The sequence below is a fragment of the Oncorhynchus nerka genome, linkage group LG22 (assembly GCF_034236695.1).
Source record: "Oncorhynchus nerka isolate Pitt River linkage group LG22, Oner_Uvic_2.0, whole genome shotgun sequence".
In the NCBI taxonomy this organism is placed as follows: Eukaryota; Metazoa; Chordata; class Actinopteri; order Salmoniformes; family Salmonidae; genus Oncorhynchus; species Oncorhynchus nerka.
The window spans coordinates 46,080,471-46,102,201 of NC_088417.1; the positions used below are offsets into that span (position 1 = coordinate 46,080,471).

Consider the following 21,731-nt stretch of genomic DNA (forward strand, 5'->3'; position numbering starts at 1 on the left):
TTGTGACACAACTGGACATTTTAGTGGCCTTTTTCTTGTCCCCAGCAAGGCGCACCTGATCATGCTGTTTCATCAGCTTTTTGATGCGCCACACCTGTCAGGTGGATGGATTATCTTGGCAAAGGATAAAACGCTCACTAACACGGATGTAATCCAATTTGTGCATAAAATCTGAGAGAAATAAGCATTTTGTGTGTATGGAAAATTTTATTTCAGTTCATGAAACATGGGACCAGCGCTTTACATTTTTATATTTGATATTTGTCAGTGTAGATTTATTATATTATTGCTGACAGACACAAACCTCCCAACCAAACATGATTAAAAAAATATTTACATGAATTGATGCTATTGGTTCCCCTTTAAATCTGTATGACTATTGAAGTGAAGCAGGTGTCTTCATCAAATCAAAATCAAATCTGTGTCTTCATATTTTTGTTATTGGGTTCTTAGCCAGACGTGATCAGAGGTAAGTTGCACTTTACCTTCAGCCTTTTAATATTATATTTCTGGAGTAAGATAACTATTTCTAAGATATTCTACTGTTAATTGTGTTTTGAGGAGAAGTACAAATCAAATGGCTACTTAGCTAGCTTTGGCAAACCCAGAATCTGACAAAAAGTTGAATCTCCTGTTTTTAGCTCATATGATCTGTTAGTTGGTCAACTAGCGACCTTGTCATTGGCACAAAGATTGAATAGATTAATCAGATGTGTGTGGAAGTAGCTATCATATTAGGTTGCCACTAAGTAAACTGTCTAAGCTAGCTAGCTGTGTCAACCATGTAGGTAGCTAATGTTAGCTGGATCAATGGGTCAGTTCAGCTCAGCATCCTCCCACACATTTCTCACTCTTGCTCTCTCAAGGAAATAAAATACCCCTCAGTGGAAAGGAGATGTTTGGAAGATGAGGATACATTTCATAGCAGGTTAGGAAAAGGCAAAATAGAAAACACTTGACATCAATTTCATTCCATGGTGAAAATGTCTAATTTGCATACTTGTAACATAAATGGTGAAAATTCGGTATTGACTGTTGTAACACTTACCTGTTCATTCTGAGTGAAACATTTTACATCACACTTGGTGTAAATCTTTTTAGTATGATTTCACCATCGCATACCTCAAATGATATTGTGACATGTATTTCAGTACCATTATGAAATTGTGCACATTGATAGATTAAGTCGATACCGAATTATCATAATTGAAACTGTATTTTACAGCCTACATACTTTGTTTAATGTCAGTCTTCATGGGAGAGTACCTGTGCTGGGGGACATCTGCAAGATGGTGCTGTCAGGCTTTAATGATAGATTAATGTCAAATAAATTGCACTAAGTTGTTCTTTTGGTTTGCTGTCACAGTTTATTTTTATTTACCTTTATTTAACTAGGCAAGTCAGTTAAGAACAAAGTCTTATTTTCAGTGACGGCCTAGGAACAGTGGGTTAACTGCCTTGTTCAGGGGCAAAACAACAGAGTTTTACCTTCTCAGCTCGGGGATATGAACTTGCAACCTTTTGGTTACTAGTCCAACGCTCTACACAAGGCTACCCTGCCGCCCCCTAGTTAAGTCGATTTCTGGCCGGATACTTTTTACTGTTACTTGAGTAGTTTAAGGAGTCAAATGTGACAGTACTTTTACTTAAGTTTTCAGGAATCTACCCACCTTTGCAAATACTATAAAACGTGGGCGAGCAGCCGCATATGAAACACATTGGGCTTATTTTGGTGAGAGTGAGCCCTCTCACTTCGCCTCTTCCTCTCTGCCTTAGTCCTGCTTGCAACCAAAGTATTTCAAGTGGAAACGTCTAGGAGCAACAACGGCTCAGCCACAAAGTGCTAGGCCACACAAGCTCACAGGACAGGACCGCTGAGGTGTGTAAAACCTGTCTCTCCTCGGTTTCAACACTCACTGAGTTCCAAACTGCCTCTGGAAGCAATGTCAGTACAAGAACCCATGAAATTGGTTTCCATGGCCGAGCAGCCACACTAAGATCACCATGGTTCGGGCACCTTAGATCCAGCGAAGGGAAATCTCAACACTACAGCATACAATGACATTCTAGGCGATCCTGTGCCAACAAGATCATCAAGGACCTCAGCCATGGCCTATTCACCCAGTTATCATCCAGAAGGCAAGGTCAGTACCGGTGCATCAAAGCTTGGATAGAGAGACGGAAAAACAGCTACCTCAAGACCAGACAATTTTTTTCTCTTTTTTTTTAACCTCGTTTTCTCCCCAATTTTGTGGTAGTTATAATCTTGTCGCATCGCTGCAACTCCCATACGGACTCAGGAGAGGCGAAGGTCGAGAGCCGTGCGTCCCCCGAAACACAACCCAACCACCCTGCACCGTTTCTTGACACAATGCCCAATTAACCTAGAAGACAGCCGCACCAATGTGTTGGAGGAAACACCGTGCACCTGACAACCGTGTCAGCGTGCACTGCGCCTGGCCCGCCACAGGAGTCACTAGTGTGCGATGGGACAAGGACATCCCTGCCGGCCAAACCCTCCCCTAACCCTGACGACGCTGGGCCAATTGTGCGCCGCCCCAAGGGTCTCCCGGTCACGGCTGGCTGCAACAGAGCCTGGACCCGAACAATGCAATGCAGTGCCTTAGACCACTTGGGAGGCCGCTACCATCAGACTATTAAATACATTTACATTTAAGTCATTTAGCAGACGCTCTTATCCAGAGCGACTTACAAATTGGTGCGTTCACCTTAAGACATCCAGTGGAACAGCCACTTTACAATAGTGCATCTAAATCTTTTAAGGGGGGGGGGGGTGAGAAGGATTACTTTATCCTATCCTAGGTATTCCTGATAGCCATCATTAGCCGGCCTCCACCCAGGCGGCAGATAGCCTAGTGGTTAGAACTTTGGGCCAGTAACCGGAAGGTTACGGGATTAAATCCCCGAGCTGACAAGGTAAAAATCTGTCGTTCTGCCCCCGAGCAAGGCAGTTAACCCACTGTTCCCCGGGCCTGAAGACGTGGATGTCGATTATGGCAGCCCCCCGCACCGCTCTGATTCAGAGGGTTAAATGTTAAATGTGGAAGACACATTTGTTGGACAACTGACTAGGTACCCCCCCCTTTCCGACCCTGAACTTAGTCACTGTCACTAGCAATGTTTCCCAAACTTTATATTGACACCGAACATATTTCAGGTCTGCTGAGCGCAAACTTGAATGTTGTGAAAATGATGTGCAACTTCCTGTTTGGACAACACTAAGGCTTTACTCGCTTTGTTTGTTTTTTAACAGTGGCATTATGCCACTGTGGCTATTTGATCATAATGTAGGCCTACCAGAGCCGCCTACCATCAAAAACAATGGAGAAAATGCATCCCATAACATTTTAACATGGAAATGGCTGTTCTATCTTTCAGTCCGTAACAGTAACAGCCAATGTGTGGTGTTCAATGTAGGCCTACATTCCATGAGACTTTTGAAAAACAATATGCAGAGCTTAAGGTAACAAATGTTTGATGCAAGAAACCAATTAACAAAATAAAATGCATTGTTATTCCCTTACCATTATTACAGAGAAAAATAAATTATTCTACCCTCTGCCTGTTGACTACTTAGCTTATTCAAGCCTGTCTCAAAATACCGAGTCGTGCGCAATAGAATCCTACCCCGATGCGTTCTTCCTACAACAAAATCTCTTGCATAGTTCGTTTTGTTTCGGTATGGTGCATTAAAAGTGGCTAATATCGCGTTGATTCGATCACAATTGGCACAGTAACGGGAAATATTGATAGCGTTAACTTCACTCAACTTTCTAGAATTTTCCCTGTTATCTCCATGGGCAAATCTCGAGCTTCTTGCCATGCGCTGATATTTTCTTCTGTTCTGCGTGGCAGTCCCGGGGGAGCTGCTCGGCAGTCTCGGACACGAGACTAAGCTACCTCCGGGTTACTTGGCCCTGCTGCCCTGTGTAGATAGACATGGAACACTGGTCACTTTAATAATGTTTAAACATGTGTAAACATACTGTTTTAGTACAAAAGCTGAAGAACATAAGCACATCCAGGTACGTTCCGCAGGTGCTGGAGTTGCAGGCAAACTCAAGGAAAACAAATTAATGCGATGTCACTGAGTACTGCCCCTATATATAGGACCTTCCACCACCACCTGAGATATGGATGCCTGATGAAGGCCCTAAGGGTTGAAACGTTGTTAATAAATATCACCTGGGAGCATGAGCAGCAGTGTGTGGCATTTTCCTTTCTGTTTGACCCATTTCATATGTACAGTGTATTCAGACCCCTTCACTTTCTCCACATTTTGTTATGTTACAACCTTATTCTAAAATGGATGAAATTGTTTTTTCCCACTCATCAATCTACACACAATACCCCATAATGACAAAACAAAAACAGGTTTTAGACATTTTTGCAAATGTATTAAAAATAATACTATCACATTTACAGTTGAAGTTGGAAGTTTACATACACCTTAGCCAAATACATTGAAATGCAGTTTTTCCACAATTCCTGACATTTAATCCTAGTAAAAATGTCCTGTTTTTAGGTCAGTTAGGATCACCACTTTATTTTAAAATGTGAAATGTCAGAATAATAGTAGAGAGAATTATTTATTTCAGCTTTTATTTCTTTCATCACATTCCCAGTACATACACTCAAATAGTATTTGGTAGCATTGCCTTTAAAATGGTTTAACTTGGGTCAAACGTTCCACAAGCTTCCCACAATAAGTTGGGTGAATGTTGGCCCATTCCTCCTGACAGAGCTGGTGTAACTGAGTCAGATTTGTAGGCCTCCTTGCTCGCACACACTTTTTCAGTTCTCCCCACAAATGTTCTATAGGATTGAGGTTAGGGCTTTGTGATGGCCACTCCAATACCTTGACTTTGTTGTCCTTAACCTACTGGGACAAATCAACAGAAATCTCATAAATCAAATTTCTCAAACATACAAGTATTAGGCACCATTTTAAATATAAGATTCTCGTCAATCCAGCCACAGTGTCTGATTTAAAAAATGCTTTACAGCGAAAGCTCCACAAACGATTGTTAGGTCACCACCAACTCACAGAAAAACCCAGCAATTTTTCCAGCCAAAGAGAGGAGTCACAAAAAGCACAAATAGAGATAAAATGAATCACTAACCTTTGATGATCTTCATCAGATGACACTCATAGGACTTCATGTTACACAATACATGTATGTTTTGTTCGGTAAAGTTAATATTTATATCCAAAAATCTTATTTTACATTGGTTACATAACATTACAGTGTTATGTTCAGAAGTTCCAAAACATGCAGTGATATTGCAGAGAGCCACATGAATTCACAGAAATACTCATTATAAATGTTGATGAAAATTCAAGTGTTATGCATGGAACTTTAGATACACTTCTCCTTAATGCAACCGCTGTGTCAGTTTAAAAAAAAACTTTACGGAAATAGCATAATCTGAGAACGGCGCTCAGAGCCCAAACCAGCCAAAATAAATATCCGCCATGTTGCGCAATCAACATTAGCCATAAATAGCTTTATAAATATTCACTTACCTTTGATGATCTTCATCAGAATGCACTCCCAATAATCGCAGTTCCACAATAAATGATTGTTTTGTTCGATAATGACCATCATTTATGTCCATTTATGTCCAAATAGCTTCTTTTGTTAGGGCGTTTGGTAAACAAATCCAAAAGCGCGTTCAGGTCCAGTCGGTCGAAAATTTCAAAAAGTTATATTACAGGTCGAAGAAACTTGTCGAACTAAGTATAGAATCAATCTTTAGGATGTTTTATCATAAATGTTCAATAATGTTCCAACCCGGAGAATTCCATTGTCTGTAGAAAAGCAATGGAACAAGAGATACCTCTCATGTGAAATGCGCGTGACTGAGAACGAGGCTGCTGGCAGACCCCTTAGGCAAACAGCTCCCATCCGGCCCCCCTTCACACGAGAAGCCTGAAACAATGTTCTAAAGACGATTGACATCTAGTGGAAGCCCTAGGAAGTGCAAAAATAACCCATATCCCACTGCGAATTCAATAGGGGCTGAGTTCAAAAACTACGAACCTCAGATTTCCCACTTCCTGTTTGGATTTTCTCTCAGGTTTTTGCCTGCCATATGAGTTCTGTTATACTCACAGACATCATTCAAACAGTTTTAGAAACTTCAGAGTGTTTTTATCCAATACTAATAATAATATGCATATATTAGCATCTGGGACTGAGTAGGAGGCAGTTCACTCTGGGCACGCTATTCATCCAAGAGTGAAAATGCTGCCCCCTATCCCAAAGAAGTTAAGCCATTTTGTCACAACTTTGGAAGTATGCTTGGGGTCATTGTCCATTAGCGAACATGCTTTATCTTCCTGACTGATTTCTTGAGATGTTGCTTCAGTATATCCACATAATTTTCCCGCCTCATGATGCCATCTATTTTGTGAAGTTCACCAGTTCCTCCTGCAGCAAAGCATCCCCACAACATGATGCTGCCACCCCTGTGCTTCACGGTTGGGATGGTGTTCTTCGGCTTGCAAGCATTTACATTTACATTTAAGTCAAGTGTCTCCGGAAGGTGGTGATTGACTCCGCTGTCCTGGCGTCGTGAGGGAGTTTGTTCCACCATTGGGGGGCCAGAGCAGCGAACAGTTTTGACTGGGCTGAGCGAGAACTGTACTTCCTCAGTGGTAGGGAGGCGAGCAGGCCAGAGGTGGATGAACGCAGTGCCCTTGTTTGGGTGTAGGGCCTGATCAGAGCCTGGAGGTACTGAGGTGCCGTTCCCCTCACAGCTCCGTAGGCAAGCACCATGGTCTTGTAGCGGATGCGAGCTTCAACTGGAAGCCAGTGGAGAGAGCGGAGGAGCGGGGTGACGTGAGAGAACTTGGGAAGGTTGAACACCAGACGGGCTGCGGCGTTCTGGATGAGTTGTAGGGGTTTAATGGCACAGGCAGGGAGCCCAGCCAACAGCGAGTTGCAGTAATCCAGACGGGAGATGACAAGTGCCTGGATTAGGACCTGCGCTGCTTCCTGTGTGAGGCAGGGTCGTACTCTGCGGATGTTGTAGAGCATGAACCTACAAGAACGGGCCACCGCCTTGATGTTAGTTGAGAACGACAGGGTGTTGTCCAGGATCACGCCAAGGTTCTTAGCGCTCTGGGAGGAGGACACAATGGAGTTGTCAACCGTGATGGCGAGATCATGGAACGGGCAGTCCTTCCCCGGGAGGAAGAGCAGCTCCGTCTTGCCGAGGTTCAGCTTGAGGTGGTGATCCGTCATCCACACTGATATGTCTGCCAGACATGCAGAGATGCGATTCGCCACCTGGTCATCAGAAGGGGGAAAGGAGAAGATTAATTGTGTGTCGTCTGCATAGCAATGATAGGAGAGACCATGTGAGGTTATGACAGAGCCAAGTGACTTGGTGTATAGCGAACCCAGACAGGAAGACCACGTCAGTGACTCAACCTTCTCAAGTGACGCACCATGCCTAGGGACGGCATGGAAGAGCACCAGTAAGCCAGTGACTCAGCCCCTGTAATAGGGTTAGGAGGCAGAGAATCCCAGTGGAGAGAGGGGAACCAGCCAGGCAGAGACAGCAAGGGCTGTTCGTTGCACCAGTGCCTTTTCGTTCACCTTCACACTCCTGGGCCAGACTACACTCAATCATAGGACCTTTTGAAGAGATGAGTCTTCAATAAAGACTTAAAGGTTGAGACCGAGTCTGCGTCTCTCACATGGGTAGGCAGACCATTCCATAAAAATGGAGTTCTATAGGAGAAAGCCCTGCCTCCAGCTGTTTGCTTAGAAATTCTAGGGACAATTAGGAGGCCTGCGTCTTGTGACCGCAGCATACGTGTAGGTATGTACAGCAGGACCAAATCGGAAAGATAGGTAGGAGCAAGCCCATGTAATGCTTTGTAGGTTAGCAGTGAAACCTTGAAATCAGCCCTTGCCTTAACAGGAAGCCAGTGTAGGGAGGCTAGCACTGGAGTAATATGATCACATTTTTGGGTTATAGTCAGGATTCTAGCAGCCGTATTTAGCACTAACTGAAGTTCAGTGCTTTATCCGGGTAGCTGGAAAGTAGAGCATTGCAGTAGTCTAACCTAGAAGCAACAAAAGCATGGACCAACCTTTCTGCATCATTTTTGGACAGAACATTTCTGATTTTTGCAATGTTACGTAAATGGAAAAAAGCTGTCCTTGAAACAGTCTTGATATGTTCGTCAAAAGAGAGATCAGGGTGCAGAGTAAGAGACGCGTGTGGGTGAACGTATGATCTCCGCATGTGTATTTCCCACCGTAAAACATGGAGGAGGCGTTAGGGTGCGGGAGTGCTTTGCTGGTGACACTGTCTGTGATTTATTTAAAAGCGATACGCCATACCATCTGATTTGGGCTTAGTGGAACTATCATTTGTTTTTTTAACAGGACAATGACCCTACACATCTCCAGGCTGTGCAAGGGCTATTTTACAAATAAGGAGAGTGATTGAGTGCTGCATCAGATGACCTGTCCTCCACAATCCCCCTACCTCAACCAAATTGAGATGGTTTGGGATGAGTCGGACCGCAGAGAAGGAAAAGCAGCCAACAAGTGCTCAGCATATGTGGGAACTCCTTCAAGCCTGTTGGAAAAGCATTCCAGGTGAAACTGGTTGAGAGAATGCCAAGTGTGCAAAGCTGTCATCAAGTCAAAGGGTGGCTACTTTGAAGAATCTCAAATATAAAATATATTTGTGATTTGTTTAACTTTGTTGGTGACTACATGATTCCATATGTGTTATTCCATAGTTTTGATGTCTTCACTATTATTCTACAATGTAGAAAATAGTAAAAAATAAAAACAAACCCTTGAATGAGTAGGTGTTCTAAGACTTTTGACTGGTAGTTTATGTGGGAACTCCTTCAAGACTGTTGGAAAAGCATTCCTCGTGACGCTGGTTGAGAGAATGCCAAGAGTGTGCAAAACTGTCATCAAGGTGAAGGGTGGCTACTTTGAAGAATATAAAATATATTAGTGATTAACAGTTTTTTGGTTACTACATGATTCCGTATGTGTTATTCCATAGTTTTGATGTCTTCACTATTATTCTACATTGTAGAAAATAGTCAACATAAAGGATAACTCTTGAATGAGTAGGTGTCTACAAACTTTTGACTGGTACTGTATTTCTACTACGGACTACGAGCTCCTCTTAATATTTCTATATTTCTTAATTCCATTCTTTTACTTTTTAGATTTGATATTACTGCACTGTTGGAGCAAGGAACACAAACATTCCGTTACACCTGCAATAACATCTGCTAAACATTTATGCAACCAATAAAATGTGATTTGATTTGAACTTTGTGGCATCAGTTTGGAAAAGGCCCTTTCCAGTTCCAGCATGACAATGCCCCCGCCGTGCACAATGCGAGGTCCAAAGAGAAATGGTTTGTCGATCGGTGTGGAAGAAGTTGACTGACCTCCACAGAGCCCTGACCTCAACCCTGTCGGACACCTTTGGGAGGAATTAGAATGCCAACTGCGAGCCAGTCCTAATTGCCCAACATCAGTGCCCGACCTCACTAATGCTCTTGTGGCTGAATGGAAGCAAGTCCCTGCAGCAATGTTCCAACATTTAGTGAAAAACCTTCCCAGAAGAGTCAAGGCTGTTTAAGGCTGTTATAGCAGCAAAGGGTGGACCAACGCCATATTAATTTAGGATTTTGGAATATGTTTGACAAGCAGTTGTCCACATACTGTTGGCCATGTAGTGTATGTGAAAACACCCTAAGATAGCAAGCCATGATCCCAAGGACTTTGACTGCCTCAGAACGGAGAAAGAGAACTGCTCATGTTTAGCCAATCACAAGGCTCATTTGAATTTCCTGTTGCATCAGAAAAGTTATCTGCAACGAGAGTGATTTAAGTTAAGATCTGGCATCTGTACACTAATTATATAAGTTGTAGACCAACAGAACAAAATGGAGAGAGCCCATCTTAGCCTTACAGTAAAAAGTATAACCCTCTGCTATTAAGAAGTAAACAAGAGTGAAAGAGGAAGTTGCTGTGTGCGTTCTCCCCCACCACATGATTTACAACAAAAACGTTTACGAAAGGCTGGTACATTGTGGTCCTTGAACCAACCTGAAGTAGAACAGAGAGCTGTCATCCATTTACCATGAACAATTGAAACAGCAGACTTCATAGAATTTGTGCATAGAATACATGATTTTTTTCAGTGTCTACATAAAACTTTTAAGGTTATGATGGGTAGAAAGGGATGGATACATGTGGACAGCTTATTGAAAACTCATAGATCTTCTTGTTTCAGTTACAAAGAAGAGATGGTGGTCATGAAATTGAACGTTTGTCATAGCTTTTATTCTGGAGATAACATAACAGTAACATAGCTGCCTTTTCTGACAACCAAAGAGATAAGAAATGAACGCTTTTCACTTTGGAAAACAGTGTAACATCAACGACGGAACGCGATTTACGTTATAACTTTACGTTATGTATTTCACAGTTGAAAGCACTACAATACTCCACTGTATAACTATAACACATCAGTTCAATGTGGTAAGTAAAGAGGCACGTTATAACAGTTCCACACATTGAGATGTGACTAGCTTTAAAATGAAAGAATTTCATGTCTTTGCAGCACTGTCATTTGTAATCAAAGCATTTTGTAAAAGTAGCTATAGTGATTAACTTGTTTGAAAGGTCAACAGAACAAACATGTTTTAGTACAACAAAGTAAAAACAAAAGATGAGTCTTGAAAAATATAATTATAAAATGATATGTATATAAAAAGCTCCTCTAAATATCAAAGTGCTGAATTAGGTCATGGAAGAGGCAATACCAAGTTCCTGACAAGGTATTCTTGGTCCTCAACTAAATAAAAACAATCCCCAACACATGCAGACAGGTTTCAGTCCAACAGGATATTAGCTCACAGCAGGGTGGAGAGGTGGGCAGGGGGACACATTCTTCTGGTGGGCCTCATGGAGGATATTAGTATCACTGTCCCCGTCGACCTCCAGAGCCAACCCCTCGTTGTATAGGCACCTAAAACCATCGTAGAACTTGTCTGTATCCCCCTCCCCCTGGCTTCCCTTTCCTCTCCTGGTCTGCCCGAGACCCGGTTTGCCCGCAGGCTCCCAGGACACCTCATCCTGAAGCTTGGTCATCTTAGTGCTGTCAAATATGTACACTGCATTGGCTGGTAGGGAGAACTCCAGGCTGGTGAGGTATTCGTCCACCATCTCCTTGCAGTGGATGAACTCCATGCTCTGAATCTGGAGCAGAAAAACACACAGTGATTTCCTCAGACATGGCAAACAGGTTTAGTAAAAATAAAAACACCTTATGACAGATGTCGATTGTGTGGGTTCCATTGTTTTTAAGTCAACTGTAATAAAAAATAAGATTGAAATATAGAAAAATATTATGGACGGCAATGTTTTTTTTAACCAGGAACGTACAAATACAAAGACCAAATACAAAAGAAAAGTGAGAAAAAAGGTGTTATTGTGAACTGAAAGAAAGGTTTATAGTACCTGTCAAAGGTTTGGACACCTACTCAGTTTTTTATTTTTATTTTTTATTTATTTTGACTATTTTTCTACATTGTAGAATAATAGTGAAGACATCAAAACTATGAAAAAACACATGTTGTAACCACAAAAAGTGTTAAACAAATCAAAATATATTTGAGATTCTTCAAAGTAGCCACCGTTTGCCTTGACAGCTTTGCACACTCTTGGCATTCTCCCAACCAGCTTCATGAGGTAGTCACCTGGAATACAATTCAATTAACAGGTGTGCCTTGTTAAAAGTTAATTTGTGGAATTTTTGTCCTTTAATGCATTTGAGTCAATCAGTTGTGTTGTGACAAGGTAGGTGGTGGTATACAGAAGATAGCTCTATTTGGCAAAAGTCCATATTATGGCAAGAACAGCTCAAATAAGCAAAGAGAAACGACAGCCCATCATTACTTTAAGACATGAAGGTCAGTCAATACAGAACATTTTAAGAACTTTGAACGTTTCTTCAAGCGCAGTTGCAAAAACCATCCAGCGCTATGATGAAACTGGCTCTCATGAGGACTGCCACAGGAAAGAAAGACCCAGAGTTACCACTGCTGCAGAGGATAAGTTCATTAGAGTTACCAGCCTCAGATTGTAGCCCAAATAAATGCTTCACAGAGTTCAAGTAGACACATCTCAACATCAACTGTTCAGAGGAGACTCAGGCCTTCATGGTCGAATTGCTGCAAAGAAACCACCACTGAAGGACACTAATTAGAAGAAGAGACTTGCTTGGGCCAAGAAACATGAGCAATGGACATTAGACCGGTGGAAATCTGTCCTTTGATCTGATGAGTCCAAATGTAATATTTTTGGTTCCGTCTTTGTGAGATGCAGAGTAGGTGAACGGGTGATCTCTGCATGTGTGGTTCCCACCGTGAAGCATGGAGGAGGTGTGATGGTGCTTTGCTGGTGACATTATCTTTGATTTATTTAGAATTCAAGGCACACTTAACCAGCATGGCTACCACAGCATTCTGCATTGATACACCATCCAGTCTGGTTTGCACTTAGTGGTACTATCATTTGTTTTTCAATAGGACAATGACACAACACACCTTCAGGCTGGGTAACAGCTATTTGACCAAGGAGAGTGATGGTGCTGCATCAGATGACCTGGCCTCCACAATCACCCGACTTCAACCCAATTGAGATGGTTTGGGATGAGTTTGATCGCATAGTGAAGGAAAAACAGCCAACAAGTCCTCAGCATATGTGGGAACTCCTTCAAGACTTTTGGAAAAGCATTCCAGGTGAAGCTGGTTGAGAGAATGCCAAGAGTGTGTAAAGCTGTCAAAGGCAACGGGTGGCTACTTTGAAGAATCTCATAAAATATTTTTGGATTTTTTTTAACACTTTTGGTTACTACATGATTCCATGTGTTATTTCATAGTTTTGATGTCTTCGCTATTATTCTACAATGTAGAAAATATTACAATCAAAGAAAAACCCTGGAATGAGTAGGTGTGTCAACTTTTGACTTGTAATATGGTCTAACATACTTCCCTAATGTTTACTTATATGAGCACCAACTTGGTTGCATAATTACACTGCAAACACAAAAGCATGACAGCAAACAGCCAAGTGTTTTGAACAGTGTGAGGGGTGGTGATAGCGCCATTGGGAGATGTGGCGTGTCTTACCTGTGCTTTCTTCAGCAGATCGGTGAAGACTGAGAACCAGTCTGGGGTGAGCCTTTCCAACTCCAAGGTAATGATGGCCAAGGCTAGTGTGGAGCCCTTGAACTGTGATAGCTGGTGGCAGGCCATACAGTGCTGCACCTGCCTAGTCCACAATGCCGCCTGGAGGCAAGGCCTCTTCTGAGAATGAGCACCCACAGACGAAAGGTGGGGGTGGCCAGAGATCAACAGGGCATGGAACTGCAATAATCACAAAATACAGAAGATGGAGACCATCATTAATACATATCCACTGTTTCATTCATCACAATTCATATCGATCACGGACAACTTTCCACATCTTCTCTTTAACAGCCATTCCCATATTACATTATCTTCTTAGTAACCCCCCCCCCATCTGCCCCCTTTGCTTGCCTGGGGTGTGATGCCCTCTTTGCTGTGTGCAGTGCTAGTATGTCTCCCTGTTTTAAGACTGTTAGTGTAAAACCAACGTGGGGGGCTACATTTGTAATGCCCAAACCTTTTTTTTTCTCTCTTCTTTGTCACAAAATTGTGAATGCATTTGCATGTCTCCACTCTTTAGCAAATAGTCAGCCATGTTGTTTGAGCAAAGGAAAAAAACTTTAGAATTTCAGGTTGTCGTTTAACAGATCTAGTGGAAATGTTGAAAGAGCTCATCTTTGAATCCACAGCTCAATCATACAACTGTGTTATGGTGGAAAGTATGTGACAATATTCCTGTAGTACCCATTGTTGTTTGAAAGACAATGGAGATATGACCACTATTTCGGTTGCTGAATGCAAAGTACATTTTCAGGGGAATGTAATTGTTGAAAAAGTATTAGAGAATGTATTTTTATTTAACTAGATTTTCTTTGTATCATGTTTCTTTTTTGAATTCTACAATACTTGTATTTTTGTAATAAACCTATTGTGAGCTAGGACAATATGGAATAGTTCTTATGGATTAAACTATAATCTACACACAACTAACTGGTGAGACATTCATCAATCTCTGAAATGTTTCAGTATTCAGAACAATCTTATGTTATAATTTGAGGAAATTCTCACATTGGCTCTGGTGTGAAACAATGAAACTGCCCTAAAAGTTTTACTTCACACCAATAGAATTCTGTTCAAGGATGTTGGCCAATGGTTGTGGTCTGCCATGGTAACATTGCAGAGACGTCTACTACTAGACTTGAGGATGAAATATGTCTGGTAATAGTTAGTGTTTGATGCTTATTTGACTTCCAGTTTGTGGTGTGTAGTATAAAGTATGGATCTTTCCAAGATGTCAAACTCCAGTGTACCATAAACAATCTATACAGCATGGCATTTTTTAAAATGAAAATAAATATGCATACATGACAGCACAGTACTAGTCCAATTCATCTAATTTGATTTAACCTTTTTAAACTAGGCAAGTCTAGGCAAATTCTTATTTATGTTAAGATTGTAATTGGAAGTGGGTTAGGGTTGGACAAATGATATCTTAAAAGCCTCTCCCCTTGTTAAATAACAGGGTTCTACTTTCTGCTTTACTACTGGAGGTAAATCAGATAAGTGCCTTGGCTTGATCTGAGCTCTAAATTGCACTTAATCACTAAGTTTTAGATGACCGCTTGTCAATGGTGTCAGGTGTGGACAGAGACATATCACAGGTGGACACAAGTCAAATCAATGCACAATTTCTAGGACCAATACTCTTATCGGGGAGAAGTTAACATTGGCCATCTTTGACAAGATGAAGCGTGTGTTCCTTTGTGCTTTTGTACCGTGTTTGAGCCTGTCAAAGCAATGAGGACGTGTTCACGGCTACTTACGATGTGAATGAAGTCGATTGGCGTTGCGGTATACAGGTCCCAGCTCAGCTTATCTAGTATGATCCTCTCCATGCGAAGAATCTCTGCTGTTGAAAAGTTGCATCCGCTCTGCACAACAAGGCCCTTGACTGATCCAATCACCTGTTTCAACAGACATCAGCAAGGGAGCTAATAAACATATTGTATTAAACTAGAGTTGTGTTTTATTTTGATATTAAGAAAGAATAAACTTATGTTCACTATGTTCAATTATGTTTTGCTAAACTTCCAAGAGATAAAAATCCCACCTCATCCTCCTCATTGATTTTTGCTGAGAGAATCAGAGAGGTGAAGGCGATACACTTCAGGTATTTGGGGGGGGCCTGAAACAGAAGGTGATTTAGCACCTCTAGAATTTAGCAGAATGTGAGCTGTGAATTATTTTCAAGAACAGAGGATTTCCATACCTTCACTGTTGCTAGAAGTCTATTCAGAACACAGACTCCAAGAGCAAATGTTTCTTGACAGAAGTTGAACAGTCTGCACATTTCACCCAGCCACAGGATCACATCTTGCAGTTGGAATGGGGTAATGTCAGTACCCTGTGTGCGATGGAAAGAATCAAGAGGTCAGAACTTTGCAGGGGTGTGTGGTGAATGTGTCAGACTGTGTCAAACATTAGGCTCAGTCAAGATGGTAGCCCATATACCTGAATGCAGCTGTTCTTGAAGACTGGCACTTTCCAGAGGCGCATCTCCCTGCCCAGTGCATCCTCCAATAACGCCACCAACCGTTGGTTCTCTGCAGCTCCTGGGTTCTTCATTGTGACCTTGGTGCCGGCCAGGGTTCTCCACCACCTAAGAAGGACACACCGCGTAGTGTTACAGGCCATGCTATTTACAGTGGGAGAATGAAATGGATCACAGCTAAACACAACTTCATATGTTACATTGAAAGTCAAAGTCATAGATACTTTGCAACAAAACCTTTTCTGAAATGTCCAATCAAAAGCCCAAGGTTCTCCTTTCTTCTTCACAAAGGGTTAATCTAATGTCACTTTCCCCAGGCTAGAAATGATCTAATTTGGATAGTTTAATTCTAAACAGCTGATTTCTGAGCAGAATGTGTCAACCAGTGGAGTAAAGTACTTAAGTAAAAATACTTTAAAGTACCACTCAATACGTTTTTTGAGGTTTATTCCTAAAGAAAACATTGTACTTTTTACTCCAAACATTTTCCCTGACAACCCAAAGTACTAGTTATGTATATTGAATGCTTAGCAGGACAGGAAAATTGTGAAATTCACACACTTATCAAGAGAACACGTGGTCATCCTTACTGCCTATGTTCTGGCAGACTCACTAAACACAAATGCATCTTTTGTAAATAATGTGAGTGTTAGAGTGTGCCCCTGGCTATCTGGAAATTTGCTTTGCTTAATATAAGGAATATGAAATGATTTATACTTTTACTTTCGATACTTAAGTATATTTTCAAAATTAAGTATCAAAAGTAAATGTAAGTATATTTAAAACCAAATACTTTCACTCAAATAGTATTTTACTGGGTGACTTTCACTTTTACTTGAGTAACTTTCTATTAAGGTATCTATACTTTTACTCAAGTATGACAATTGGGTACTTTTTCCACCACTGGTGTCAACATAATCAGCCTGGTTGTCTCATAGACTAGACTTAACATAGACACTCATTAGTATATGTTAGGTTTGGAATGGTTACATAAAACAGAAGGTTACTTAAAGCTGGGACCCTACAAAATTAACATAGAAATGTGACTTACAGTCATTCTAGTCGAACGTAAGTCTATGCGGTAGATCTGTTCTATGTGTACTATTTCTATGCTTCCCATTATTACGTTTCATTTTTGCGTCTTTTACTTTCGGTGTTGTACACCAGTTTCAAACAGATGAAAATACAATAATTTTGGTTATGGATGGGTAGGTGTGTAACTCGAACGTCTGGTAACTCAAATGTTGCGTATTCGAATCTTATCACAGACAACTTTAGCAACTACTTACAATTGTTTTTGCAGCTACTTAACATGTTAGGTAACCCTTCCTGACCACCTAGCTAATGTTAGCCACAACAAAATTGGAATTCCTAAAATATCAAACATATTGCAAATTCTTAATATATTGTACCAATTGCAATTCGTAAAATATACGAATTGTAATTCGTGACATATAATACGAAATGGATGACGGACGACATCCACAAATTAATACATACGAAACCTAACATATCATTCTAAATGGAGGGCAATATATTTACATGTACTATGTTAAGTCTACTCCTGAGTCAGGTTGCAGCAATGGATCGTACATAAGCACCGAAGGGATTTTTCAACAGTGTACAAAAGCACACAGCGCTCCATTGATAGATTGACTAGGCAGGAAATCATGAAAAAAACGTTACATTTTTGTTAAGGCACGCCATTTTTAGATTTTCGTATGCTGTGTGCAACAATTTTGCACATTCATAAGTTAACTTTTGCTTGTGCATAAAAACAGAAGACATATGGGCGGGATAGTGAACAGCTGCAACTGAAGTCAATTGCCCTTGTTTTGTATCTCAGATGCTGCCGTGATATCTTTCTATCCTTTATTTCTTCAATTAGTCTTCTTACCTTTCGAAATCCAGATATGTTCTTCGACAACAGGCGCATTTATATTCAGATTTTAATCGTCCATGTTTACCAAAGCAAGATTATTCAATCAAACAAGATGGAATTTGTCAGTAATAATAGTACAGGATCTCCTCGCAATCTAGTACACAACCAAATAAAAGACACATACTTAATTTCATACAGCCTTATACGGATGTATAAACACTACATAAAAACGATAAAAATGAAGAGAGAAACAACATCTAGCCCAGCAGCGACTGTTTTGAACGCCCCTGACTCCGCCTATCTTTTCATCATGTCGGTAATAAAACATTGTGTTAGTGGGGCAAACATACGGGATCCGTTATACAAAATGGTCGAGCCTCCACCGAAAATGTCCCTTACAACATGTATTGTAAATTACTATTAAGTAATATTATTTGGGCTACGCTACTTTTATCATGTGCATGAAACCAGTCGTCTGATTTTGGGCATTGTGTTTCAAACAATGAAACCTTATCAGGTTGTGTTCCTTCTGCAGCACTCTCTGAGCCAGAGACAAAGGAGACATAACATTATGAGGGCCCCCAGCCCCTATAACAGTGGCCCGACGTTGTGGGTAGGCTAAGCTTGTCGGTTGTTCTCCCTGAAGCACTAGGCCTTCATTTAATAAATTACAATAATTCTATATGTTTTTTAATGAACAAGAATACAACACAAAAACAACTGTAAGCATTGATTTTGTTAGGCTACTGCATAGAGGATGACCATCGACAGACATTACATAAATCAGTTACCACAAAACAAGTAGACCTAATACCGCTGTTGCAGAAATGCATATTTGCCATAGATAACATTTCTGGTGAAGGGTGCACTTGCAGCCTGCAATTCTGAGTGTTCCTGCATCTATACTTCTATTGGTAAATGTTTAAGCTAGGACAGGTGGGAGGTGAGGGCACTCCAGGCACTACAGTAGGTGGCGTTAATTGCACAATAACGTTGGATACCAGCCACCGATAAACCCCACAGAAGAAGAGGCTGGGGCGACAATGGTAACTAGCCGTACACCATTAGACAGTGTCGTTTGTTCCCGCCTGTTGGGCATTGTTTTCTGCAGTTCTGTTAACAACGGCAGGGGGCATGTGTTCAGCAGGCGGTAGCGAAGAACACTGTGTGCTAGCTTAGCCAGCTAGTCCGGGAGGCGGTGGCGACCCCGTGAACTAGCATGCTAGCTATTTATTTATTTATTTCTCTCAGTTTTTTGCAACAATAATATAACAATATTATACATCAATACGGGGACATTCCTGTGTACACAAAGCTAGCTAGTTAGCTAACATACAGTGTCGCCCCAGCCTCTCGCCTGCTGTGCTAGCGGGAGGCGAGGGAGACCTGTAGACAGTATCCTTTGCCTCTGTCTGTCAGGCAAGGTTTTATCCGGTACACAGCACGTGGGAGGCAGGGGACACACCATGTGCTAGCTAACTAGCAAACCAGTACATGGTTAGCTAGCACACAGTGTCCCCCATCCTCCCACCTGCTGTGCTAGCGGTAGGTGTTCATGTAGGAACCAATGGGATGCTCGGGGGGGGGGGGGTGTTCATGAAGGAACCAATGGGATACTTTATATTTTTAAATTTGATTTCACCTTTATTTAACCAGGTAGGCTATGTGAGAACGAGTTCTCATTTACAACTGCGACCTGGCCAAGATAAACCACAGCAGTTCAACACATACAACAACACAGTTACACATGGAATAAACAAACATATTGTCAATAACACAGTAGAAAAAAGAAAAGTCTATATACAGTGAGTGCAAATGGGGTAAGATAAGGGGGATAAGGCCATAAATAGGCCATGGTGGCGAAGAAATTACAATATAGTAATTAAACACTGGAATGGTAGATGTGCGGAAGATGAATGTGCAAGTAGAGATACTGGGGTGCAAAGGAGCAAGATGAATAAATAAATACAGTATGGGGTGAGGTAGTTGGGTGGGCTGCTTACAGATGGGCTATGTACAGGTGCAGTGATCTGTGAGCTGCTCTGACACCTGGTGCTTAAAGCTAGTGAGGGAGACATGAGTCTCCAGCTTCAGTGATTTTTGCAGTTCGTTCCAGTCATTGGCAGCAGAGAACTGGATCGGTAGGATGGTCAGATTTACGAGGGTATGTTTGGCAGCATGAGTGAAGGATGCTTTGTTGCAAAATAGGAAGCCGATTCTAGATTTAATTTTGGATTGGAGATGCTTAATGTGAGTCTGGAAGGAGAGTTTACAGTCTAGCCAGACACCTAGGTATTTGTAGTTGTCCGCATATTCTAAGTTAGAACCATCCAGAATAGTGATGCTGGACGGGCGGGCAGTGATTGGTTGAAGAGCATGCATTTAGTTTTACTTGCATTTAAGAGCAGTTGGAGGCCACGGAAGGAGAGTTGTATGGCAATGAAGCTCGTCTGGAGGTTAGTTAACAAAGAAGGGCCAGAAGTATAAAGAATGACCTTGTCTGCGTAGAGGAGGATCAGAGATTCACCAGCAGCGAGAGCGACATCATTGATGTATACAGAGAAGAGAGTCGGCCAGAGAATTGAACCCTGTGGCACCCCCATAGACTGCCAGAGGTCTGGACAGCAGGACCTCCGATTTGACACACTGAACTCTATCAGAGAAGTAGTTGGTGAACCAGGTGAGGCAATCATTTGAGAAACCAAGGCTGTTGAGTCTGCCGATAAGAATGTGGTTATTGACAGAGTCGAAAGCCTTGGCCAGGTCGATGAATACGGCTGCACAGTATTGCCTCTTATGGATGGTGGTTAAGATATCGTTTAGGACCTTGAGCGTGGCTGAGGTGCACCCATGACCAGCTCGGAAGCCAGATTGCATAGCGGAGAAGGTACGGTGGGATTTGAAACGGTCGGTAATCTGTTTGTTGACTTGGCTTTCAAAGACCTTAGAAAGGCAGGGTAGGATAGATATAGGTCTGTAGTATTTGGGTCTAGAGTGTCTCCCCCTTTGAGGAGGGGGATGACCACGGCAGCTTTCCAATCTTTGGGAGTCTCAGACGATATGAAAGAGAGGTTGAACAGGCTAGTAATAGGGGTTGCAACAATTTTGGCGGATAATTTTAAAAAGAGAGGGTCCAGATGGTCTTTTTTGCAGGAGCGCCCTGAATTGACTTTTTGGATGAACAAAAATACTTTTGGTTATGGAAAATAGAATTCCCTGCAGTTTATATGGTGATTCTATACACTATACAGGTTTGTTTTGTCACATAAACTGAAATTAGGTTAACTATTAGAATTTTTGGCAACGAGGAAATGACGGAGCGATTTCCCCATGGTTAATCTTTTTTGACATAAAAGTCTGTGCAGTGCAATCCTTTCACAACTGTGTTGGTGTGTAAGACCATGATAGACCATGATAGGTCCTTAGTGATGTGGGCATAAAGGAACTTGAAGCTCTTTACCCGCTCCACTACAGTCCCGTCGATGTGAATGGGGACGTGCTCGGCCCTCCATTTCCTGTAGTCCACGATAAGCTCCTTTGCCTTGCTGATGTTGAGGGAGAGGTTGTTGTCCTGACACCACATTGTCATGTCTCTGACCTCCTTAATGATGGTGTTGGAGTCGTGCGTGGACAAGCTTTTGTTGGTGAATAGGGAGTACAGGAGGGGACTAAGAACGCACCCCTGAGTGTAGGCGACAAAACATCCACCATGCTGACCCTCACCACCTGGGAGTATCCTGTCAGGAAGTCCAGGATCCAGTTGCAAAGGGAGATGTTCAGTCCTAGGGTCCTTAGCTTTGTGATGAGATTGGAGGGCACTATGGGGTTTACCGCTGAGCTGTAATCAATGAACAGCATTCTTACGTAGGTGTTCCTTTTGTCCAGGTGGGAAAGGGCAGTGTGGAGTGCAATAGCAATGGCATCATCTGTGGATCTGTTTGGGCAGTAAGCGAATTGGAGTGGGTCCAGGGTGTCTGGAATGATGGTGTTGATGTGAGCCATAACCAACATTTAAAAGCATTTCATGGCCACAGATGTGAGTGCTATGGGGTGATAATCATTTAGACAGGTTACCTTGGCAT

At 41.9% G+C, this 21,731-nt stretch overlaps 1 protein-coding gene across 1 annotated transcript; it reads right to left on the bottom strand.

Annotated features, from left to right (window-relative positions):
- Positions 1 to 10,342: 10,342 nt before the first annotated feature.
- On the bottom strand, positions 10,343 to 17,946 carry ccni2 (cyclin I family, member 2). The gene is made up of 7 exons (XM_065007204.1): positions 17,665 to 17,946; positions 15,728 to 15,875; positions 15,486 to 15,620; positions 15,327 to 15,401; positions 15,040 to 15,180; positions 13,217 to 13,453; positions 10,343 to 11,282 (listed from the first exon to the last, which is right to left on the bottom strand). The coding sequence occupies exons 2-7, from the start codon at positions 15,839 to 15,841 to the stop codon at positions 10,932 to 10,934; spliced, it is 1,053 nt and encodes a 350-aa protein (XP_064863276.1). The 5' UTR covers positions 15,842 to 15,875; positions 17,665 to 17,946; the 3' UTR covers positions 10,343 to 10,931.
- Between the last annotated feature and the right edge of the window lie 3,785 nt (positions 17,947 to 21,731).